Raw genomic sequence first — 10,480 nt, 5'->3', positions numbered from 1 at the left:
ACATTTGAACAGGAAGAACATTGGATCAGGAATGGGTCTTGATATAATAGTTCTAATTATCTGTGATTACTACACTATTATAATGCCCAGCCATAGCACAATATGCTCTGCTGTATTATTCATGTTTTATCACGGGGAAAATATCTCTTATGGTTTGTGTAATGGAGGGTGTGTGGGGGGGGTGATGGACGTGCATATATCTGCCCAATGTGTAGATGCCTCATTAATGCAACTGTGAGCAACTGAAAACATCAATTGTATATATTTTATCAGAGCACACAGGGAGCCCTGTGGTATCAATCAATGGCAGAGAGCAAGAGAGAGTAGAGAGAGAGAGTAGAGAGAGAGAGGGAGAGAGAATGTGTGGGGGACAGAGAGAGAGGCAGGGAGAGGGTCAGAATTTATGAGACCAACTGACAACTGGGGACATAGACAAGTGTGTTGTGTCCTCACTACAATGGTAAAACGGGACGCGTGTGTGTGCATGTGGGCTTGTGTTTGTGTGTGCAGGCGTGTGTGTGTCAGAATGACAGGAAGGTTCAATAATCAAATCCCCAGATGTGCTCTGTTTGTCTGTCTGAGGATGAGAGATAATTGCTCTCTGTAATAAGGAGCTCCGGAAAAAAGATGTCCTCCCAAATTATTTTATTGGGATCTGTGCTCAGGGAATAAAACAGCTTTCTGTATTCCACACCAGGCCTCAAAAGGACTAATCATAGTAATAGATAGGTTTACTATATAGATTAATCCTTAATTTTCCATGCCATTATTACATAGTTAGGAAATATATAATCACAACTAGTTGATGTTCCCCAGTTTTGGTCTGGCTAGCCACCCTTTGTGTTCAGATAAAGATGTTTGTTCATGCCAACACGTTTAAAAAATGATAATATGATGTCGACACATCAAGGCAAGTTTCGAAATGCAACGCATCTCAATGTGGATGTTCCGTGCTACCGTGTGTCAGTAGTTATTGAGGTCAGTGGTCGTCAGTATCAAAGAGATTATCCCAATGAGTCGTGTGAATGGGTTACTGTAATAAATTAATGTAGTTATAATGGCAAGGGTCACCGCTAAGCCATCCTAGTCTACAGTGGCCTGTTGTCATCCAGCTGTCAAGGAGATTGCTAATGTAATCAAATGTGCTCTTATTCTGTACTGTGGCAATCTTCAACCTATTGGCAATAGGTATCATGGGGTGTGTGTGTGTGGGGGGGGGGGGGTGGGTAGTGTTGTTGTTGATGTTTTTTTACAGTTCAATTGAACACTGGGGGAAAAAAGATACAGCCTTGTGCTGCAATGCAGGTTTTGATTTAATTGAGCCCTAGATAAGTTCAAACCTGGACTCTGTGTTTTACACCATTGGATGCAGTCTGTCTGGGAAACATGAGGATGGATGACAAATGAAACAAAACCTCTCCCTGCTCTGTTTTCATTTTTCCCCCGGAAGCTCAGTGCTTCCTCACCTTTTATAACAATCCCATCACCATATTCTGCCGTGATGGTTGGGTAACCCACTCGAGAGCTGATGCATTTTTTTCTCTCTCCTGGTGGTCTACTGGGGGTTAAAACAGCACGTGTGTGTATAAAATGGTGTATAGGTGGACAATAATTTCCCCAAGAACTATGACATCAAAAGTGAAGCGTCAGATCGCAATGCGACTCCGGCCCGACAACCCTCCTCCTCGACTTCAGCGGACGTGCATGGAACGCCGTCGGTGTACGTGTGCATCTTCTGAATCACCTGTGAACACTTGGTCGGGTTCTGGTTTGAAAGCTCACGAGCAAGGCTACATCTCACCATCCACTTCCTCGTATTAGCGGAAAACCAATAAGTTGCAGTTCTCCACCAGATCGTTTGACACTAAAACTTCCAAAAGTTACCCAAAATTAACATACCGCCTTTAATAACGCCGACACGACTCTGCCCAAACTGGGCAGTTGGTGTGCCTTTTTACACATCACCCTTTATTCCCCTTAGTAGTGTACTTTACTCAGAGGCTCCAGGCCAGAGGTAGTGTACTACCGAGGGAACAAGGTGTGCCATTTGGGACCTCCTCTCTCATAATGAAGTAATTCCAGCTGCGGACATCGGAAGCTGTTTCTGTGCTCCTGCACAGAAGCACACATTCATAAACAACCAAGAACAAATCAGTGCCACCTATTCCTCCATAACCCCTGGTTTGTCTGTGTTCTCCTCCAGGACACGGATTTGATATTGTATTATGAACAATGCTCTGTCTGTGTGTGTGTGTGTGTGTGTGTGATGACATCCTCATCTTGGCGTCAACCTTTATAACAAGTTGTGAAAGAGTTGAGAAACAGACCCAAAGCCACTGGGAGATATGTTTATTCTGAACATGACCACTGTGACCCAAATCTCTGTTGTAGCGTGCTCATATAAAATGGCAGTGTGCATCAGATTCAGAAACAACGGAAAAATCACACAGGTGGCTGACAGGGAGACGGCATGATGTCAACATCAACATATAATGGTAGAATACTATATTGCCGGAATGGTTGGCCTTTTTTATTTTTAAGTCTTTACACACAGGGGTCTGTTTTTCGAGCTGTGGTCCAGCCAACCTTTTGAAAAACAACACTTCAATACTTTAACTGCATGTACTGTAGTAGGTTCAAGCCTTTCCCCCCGGATGCTTTTGCAACACAAGACGTTAGGATACTTTGTCACAGGTAAGTACATTGTTTTTTAAAGCCAAGGATTCAGCCATGCACAATTTGTAAAAAATAAAAAAAAAACAACGTACAAATGATGAACAGCACAAAGAAATTCCAATCATACCATTCGTCTTTTATCCCTGCACAGGATCTTTTTAAAAGACCGCCGGAAGTCATTGTTGAATATGGTGTAGATGATCGGGTTCACCGAACTGTTACAGTAGCCGAACCAGAAGAAGAACTTGAACAGTGTGTCCGGCACGTGACACGAGCCACAAAGCGCCATCAGGGTGTATGTGAAAAAGAAAGGGAACCAGCATATGACAAAAACCCCAATGACAACAGCAAGGACGAAGGTGAACCTCTTCTCCCGGTTCTGCCTCCCCTTCCATCGACTCCCCTTGGGGCTCTGTCGGCCCACCAGTTGGGGCACCAGTGCCGGGTGGTCCGCTCCTGGTTTGACCTGGCTCAGTTTGGTTTTCGCCTTGTGTTTCTTCTTCTTGATGGAACAGGGGTTGTTGACCCTGTGATCGGAAGACGAGGAATCATCCAGGTCCACGCCGTTTAGCTCTCCTTTCTCTTCCTCCCCCCGGTCTTCATGTCCCTCTCTCTCTCCTTCCTCTCTTTGGTGTTCATCCCCGTCCCCGTCTCGTGGCTCTTCTCCCTGTTCGTCCTCCTCCCTTCGTCGTTCCTCTCCTTTCAGCTCCTCGACGCAAGCTTGCTGGTCACCCCCGGCCCCATTCTCCTTCTTGCTGGCTGCCGGTGACACCGAAGCGGCCGTTTTGGGTTTGCGGTCACCTGGCGGTGCTCGTGTCCGTTTCTTGGCGATCTGATAAATCCGGATGTAAACGAGGACCATGATGAAACAGGGGACAAAGAAAGAGCCAATGCAGGAAGAGATGATGTACCACCTGTCCTCGTTGATCTTGCACACCGGCCCTTCCTCTTTGTCCCGCTCCTTCTCCATGGAGATGAGTGGCGGGAAGGAGATCACCGCGGCGATGACCCACACGATGACAACAATGCACTTGATTCTGCGTGGCGTCCGTTTCAGGTTATACTCGATAGCCTGGGTTATGGACCAATACCGGTCCAGGCTAATGGCGCAAAGGTGTGCTATGGACGCCGTGCAAAAAAGGACGTCCAAGGCTAAGTATATCTCGCACCAGACTTTACCGAAGTACCAGTAGCCCATGAGTTCATTGGCCAAAGAGAAGGGCATGACAAGCGTGGCGACCAAAATGTCAGCCGACGCCAAGGAAACAAGGAAGAGGTTCTGAGGGGCCTTGAGGGCCCGACTTGTAAACACGGCAATGACAACTAAGACATTGCCGAAAATGGTCAATAGGATGAGCATCCCGACAAGGATCGTTAGGGGCAACGAGATCTGGAGGCTGTAGGGCGGCCCGCCAAGGACAGTCTCATTGGTCATCTTCGTCATGTTGTCCCAGCCCATCATTGGTCCTCTTAGATCCTTAGGGATCCAATCATGTGAGGTCAACAAAGTCTGTCCGCTAAACAGTGTGGATTGCAGATAGAAGACTTAAAGGGGATGGTTTGGCACTGGTATTTGTCAGTGGTATTTGTGTATTTTTCGCTCCAGTGCATGTTGGTCAACTGAGAGCAGTTTAGGTTGAATTTGACTGCCTGTCAATTCATCTGAAAAACAGGATGGATGACCAAAAGTATGAATTCTTAAAAGCAAAATCAATGGCAAATGTCGTATTAATATAATAATTATATAGGCCTACTGTCAGCTTACAAAATACACCACAAGTGAAATAAACTTTTTTTTATGTCAGAAAAGAATGCAGTCACACACTAAAGACAACTGTTACCTCAAGCATTGTGCTGAGTCCCTTTTCGTGCCCGACAATTGAACTGACAATGCGTAACTTCTTTACGCAGGTCAGTTACCTGGGAATCAGCCGCCGCATCGCTTCTGTGTTCCATAGATGATCGCAAGCAGACCTTTCATATATAGTATTCCTCTTCTCTCCACCGAATTAGCCACTCCGTATCTAGGTCTGTCTCTCTAGCAGAGCTAATAGAGCTGTAATCACGTTACTTAGTGGCTGCTGCTGTTGCTTCAGCCGCTGCCGTCGTTTCTGTGAGTGGAGTCTTTTCTAGTACTATGCTTCTCTGATGCTCGCTCCAGCTCCAGCTCGGCTCTGCCACTCCCTCTCTTTATTACCTCAACGTCCCAGAATTGGGTTGCTATAGCAGCAGTCGGAGTCCACACCACGTGGAAATTAACATAGGGCTTGTTTTATTACTTGGCGCGAGCTAACTTCATTCCTCTCCGTTCCATTCACGAGCCCACTCTTTTACGCACCACACTTTCACGGAATTGTTATAATAAAACCGTTGCAACGTTAGAGAAAAACACAAAAGTCTATGGGTCTCGGTCAATGGTAAGATAATTAAAGGATAGCCTACTTTGCAGTAAACAATTTCTGGACCAGTCAACTCTCTTGGCTTTAGACTAAAATCGATAGTTATGGGGTATTAGATATCCATGTCAGCCCGTGTGATGCGTAAATTATGGATTGGCTCATTGGTTAGTCAATATTAAGCATTTGCAAAGGTTCTTGCAATCAACATCGCATGATTTAAACGATCTAATACTTGCTATTACACACTAAGGGACGGTTTCACGGACAAAGATTAAGTCTAGCCCTTGACTTCATCAGTGTCCGCGAAACCGGACCTAAACGTGCTCCTGAAATATAGCCAAAATAATTAATGATTTGGACAGTTCGTAAAACTTGCCTTTCGGTCTATACTTAATCATGGGCGTTTTAAACATTTTATTATTTAACAGGCCTATGTTTTGGCAATTGAGAGGCAGTAGACATTAGATCAACTTGATGAGTGATTTGGCTACAGGTAGGTTACCCACGTGTCACAATATTGTAACTATTTATTCTAGGGAAAAGGTGATTTCAATAAATCGCAATAAACCATTAATGAGCTGAGTTTACTTTTGTGTCAATACCATATCATATAATACCAATGGGCATACTTTATTGTAGCTGTAAGACTATTCTGTGTTTCCAGCAAACATTTTACTACCAGTTAACATGTATCAGCGCGGGGATACAGCGCGAGGATACAGTGACACCTATCGTCTTTTGAAAGAGCTCCCGTGCGCTCTGCTGTTCACGCCGGTCTTTGCTCTGTAAGAAAAAGTCCTTCGGATACCCCCGACGTATTACACATTATCTTTACCGCAAACAGTGGCCTGTTATGTGGCCCATCATGACTGTAGGATATGAAATATGTTGTTCCTCTCAAATAGTATTGTACATGACTGTCGGTTCTTACGCATATAGGCTACAGTATATTTTATATATTTAAAGCAAAATCATTGCTTTACTTATTTGACATAATTTAGATTAGTCAACGTATGCCTGTGAGTGTGTGTGTGTGTGTGTGTGTATTGGATGGGTCAAACAAACTAACTAGGCGTAATTGATGTTGAAGTCGAGGTGTGTGGGACCGTGTTTTCAATCATCCAGTAGGGGACACTGTTGTATTGGAACAAGCCGAGCTAAACCAGCCACGTGTGGGACTATGAGCAATAGAATGCAGAAGTGTCGAGATTGAGAAAGACGATTTATACGTTTTATTACGGAGACCATATACATCAAATGAATAATTAATCAGCCGAGATATTGAATCAAAGTCAGAAGTGCCCATCCATATTTAGACCTTTCCCTAGATTTTCTGGTGTTACATCCTGAATTTAAAACGATTTTTTTTTTTAAATGTGTCACTAATCTACACAGAATATCCAATGCCAAAGAGGAAATGTAGATTAAGAAGGTCATTTGCTTAACAAATCACATAGTAATGTGCAATTATAGTGGTTAACATTATTTTGACTACCCGATCTCTGCATGCCGCTGTATAATGCAATATTGGTCCTTCAGTTGACTAGTCACTTTTCAGCACATATCAACCACAAAGACAAATAAGGTGATCCAAATTCTTGCACAGAAGGGCACCGAACAGTCAAATGGATAAAAAGTTATGGAGGCGAATGAGGCCAACCGTAGTAGCCTAATGTTTAAACGGTTACAGTTTTTGCTGTGATAAGACAGAAGATGGATCAACACCACATCCTGCACGATATTAACATACATTTCAGAAAAGCACACAGAATAAATCTATTGCATAGAATGTCCTGTTTGTAGGTACTAACGTAAAAATAGTTGTGGTCGTGAATGCAAAGAGCATAATGTTCGGGACAAATCCTAGTTAACACATCACTGTTCATATTTTAAACTTTTGGCTGTCGTCGTCAAGTATTAAAAAATGTTTAGGGTAAAAAAGAAATAGATCCAAGAACAGACACGAGTCGTTTTCAATTTCCAAAAGGGATTCACTTTTCAGTAGGATAAATGTAAAACACTACGCTATGCTACATTGTAGTTGCTCGGTGTTCTTGAATGGCCTAGTTGCACATTTGATTTGGCTAGAAATTCTTGAAAGGAACATTTGACTTGGCAAGACTTGAAAAGATCTGTCTTGGACTTGACAATATAGATCGGGAAATATTGTGCAAACCTATGTACCATTGTGATCACTGCAAAAGGTGTTTATAACGTGTATGACTCATGGGGATGTAATAATTACGTGATCCAGACATTGTTACAGTAGCATTGAAAGGCTACACGGTCATGGTACAGTCTTTCAACTTCAAAACCTAATGGGAATGAATTATACTTTTGTTAAAGGAAGTTAAAGGATATATAACAATAAGTATTAGAAGTTAGAGAGCTGAATATGTATTGAGTGTGCATGTTTGTTCCAATATGACCATGTTCCAATTCTCACACTGTGAAACATTCCTGCCAATTAAGATATGTATTTCACGAGCTGGGTTCACTTTGATTCAATCAGTTCACCCTATTATCATCATCACTGAATATATGACTGTTATTTGATAACACGTCGTCAGCTTCGACTTCTCGACTTTCTTGACATCCCATTTTTTCCGTGTCTTCCCATAACAATCCCACAGCACATGCAAGGGAGACGAGGTCGAAAGGTTTCCACCAAATCAAATTTCGCCAAGCTGTTCTGCTCGGTTCTGCTTCACAAGACTGTCTCAACCATGAACAGTTTTGTCAGGACATATGCTCCGGAGAAAACCATTACTTAACGAAGAACCACAATTTAATTCGCCGACTCCCAACCATACCACCAGGAGTCGCTGACGCGTGACGACAGAATTCAACCCTGTCTGGCAGCTCCATCTCATACACCAACCTCTGTCTCATGGACCCTCGGTGTGCCGTGACCAGGATTCAAACAGCGAGCCGTAAATACGCGATGCGATGGCTTGAACCACTGGCCCACTCGGGACACAGCTAAAACCGTTCTGAATGCTGTAACCTAATGTCAGAATCCTGATTAATAAACAATGCAGAAATATTTGCAACATCCACTTTGAACCTAGCTTCGAAATGAAACCAAGCTGTCGGATGATATACTCGTTGACCTGTACAGAAAAATGCAATTTCAATTGGATACCGTTCAAAGTGCCTGCTAGGTTAATTAGTAAAATATAAATATAAAATTATTTTGGCCCCTAGCTTTGTGATTAATTTAGCAAGGTTGGCGGAGTATAGCTACTCCAGATCAGTGATTTAGCAAAAGTAAATGTATGGTTACTCTCGTTTGGGTTGCTGAAATGACTTGATTTACACAACACAGAGGCATTTTCCAGGATCCAACTTAAAAAATCCTGGACTAGAATAATTTTTGGTTTGCATTAAATCAATCAACTTTAAAATAAATCAACTGTGGGCTATCCATCCCCTATTCTTGACAGAACTTTTGTCCTAAACCAGAAACTCCTGTATGTTTCACCTCTGCGCATAGGTTGCTAATACACATTCACAAACCGGGTGGAAATGTTTTGGTGTCCACATGTATATTACACAAGAGCTGATATACATTTTTGATTAGGCCTAAAGTTGCATAGGGTTTCACAGCCCAATCATATTGCTCTTACTGTGTGCATAGGAAACCTTTTAAATAATGTGAACAAGCACACGGTTGACATAGTCATGTCTCCATCCTCTCCAAGGCCAGGAGTTTATCCAGACATGTTATGTAAACCATGCAACCCGATTAGGAAATACTTCGGTTTCATCATAGCCCATTTTTAAACCGTACTTCAAATATATTAGTCATGTTATACTGTAAAAGGTCTGGAGTGTCAAGCAGTTAAGGTTCCCAGATAAAGAAAAAGTACAGGCCTCAGAAAAACCCAGCCCTGAAACTAAACCAAGGCTAAAAATGATATTTAGCTAATCTCAGTAAATTACTGCGGACCATGATTGGTAAATCTCTGACTATTGTCTTTCAGGTCGGAATTAAGATTTATGCTAGTCTATCCAGGAAACCATCCCACAAACCCTAAAGAAAGTGGCAATTCATATTTTGTAATTTGAAAAAACACATCGGTAGAACATAAATTATAAAATGAAGACAGGCCAACTGTTTTTTTTATATTGAAGAAGTAACAAACTGCACATTACAATTAATTGGATTAAAAGTACATTTATACATTTTTTCAGTTTCAATTCCACAAGTTGACAAAGTGGGATAAACCTCCAAAATATAAAACAAAATCCAAAGCATTGTGCAGGCATGACAAAGGAGTAATATATAAACATCTGAAAATCCTAAAATGATAACATTTTCACTCTTAAATGACATCAAATAACACAAATGACTCGTTTTGCTAGGTACAAAAGATACATGAGAACAGCCCAGGCCTGAACATATTAAAAGGCACAACACCATGTTTTTATCTTTTTGAAAAAGTGGGAAATATTTCAACCGCCTTGGTGGGGTTCAGTTAAAATTAAGTCTACTCAGCAAGCACACCTACAATACTGATTTCCTTCATTGTTTCAGTATGATCATTTTTGGGTCCAATTGAAATTCCAGTTAACATCTAGAATTCACTGAATTCAAATGACCCTCGGTGACCAACACACGGAGTAATGTCCAGGGGTCAGCAGCTGATACTGCTGTCTATGGGCGGAAAGGTTGAATGCACTTCAGTTCCAACGCTGATACACTGAACTAATGCGTATGTTAAATGTAACCAATGTGGAGCTTCTAGAATCTACGCAGCCCAAAAGCATTCTGCTCCAATAGTACACCATCTTACTGCCCAAATGGTATCGCAACAACTTAAAAACATACGCACGTTTAGTTTATTTACCTCCAGGCATTAAGTCTGGACCCAGTACATATCGAGTACCTCAGAGTGAGCAGTCGCTTGTCTAGGATCAGTTCTGCTGATCAGATCATAATAAATAAGGGGACATGGACAGTGGGGACCAGAATTTAAAAAAATGCATCTCAAAATAGGAAATATGATCTGGGCTCAGGTCCCCATCTCTACATATTTTATAAATTATAATCTGAAAGGTGAAACTGATCCTATGTTGGCATTGGATCAAACAAAGGGCATTCTCTTCAACGATTGGGATTTTTTTTAACTATGCACTCACTGTGCTTGTGCAAATTACTGCAAATAGGTCAAAGTTCGTACTGTACAAGGATCGGACTCTTGGCTTAAACGTTGCTTCGTGTTTAGAAAATAAAAATTGGAGTTACGAACAAAATCGACTAAGACAGACGAAGAATTACTTTCAAGGACCGAGGCAGGTCTGCTTTGCTCTGCTCGCTCCAAAAAAACGTTATTTTGCAGAATAGTTTGGTGAAAGCAACAGAAAAAAAAGATGCAAGATACAAAAAAAAAATAATAAAG

General features: G+C 42.0%; 1 protein-coding gene across 1 annotated transcript; it reads right to left on the bottom strand.

Annotated features, from left to right (window-relative positions):
* Positions 1–2,342: 2,342 nt before the first annotated feature.
* adra2a (adrenoceptor alpha 2A) lies at positions 2,343–4,822 on the bottom strand. The gene is made up of 2 exons (XM_010872766.3): positions 4,518–4,822; positions 2,343–4,338 (listed from the first exon to the last, which is right to left on the bottom strand). Exon 2 carries the CDS (start codon positions 4,136–4,138, stop codon positions 2,798–2,800), a length of 1,341 nt encoding a protein of 446 aa, XP_010871068.1. The 5' UTR covers positions 4,139–4,338; positions 4,518–4,822; the 3' UTR covers positions 2,343–2,797.
* Between the last annotated feature and the right edge of the window lie 5,658 nt (positions 4,823–10,480).

Source organism: Esox lucius, chromosome 9, assembly GCF_011004845.1.
Source record: "Esox lucius isolate fEsoLuc1 chromosome 9, fEsoLuc1.pri, whole genome shotgun sequence".
NCBI classification, from domain to species: Eukaryota; Metazoa; Chordata; class Actinopteri; order Esociformes; family Esocidae; genus Esox; species Esox lucius.
This window is presented reverse-complemented; position numbering and strand designations above follow the sequence as displayed.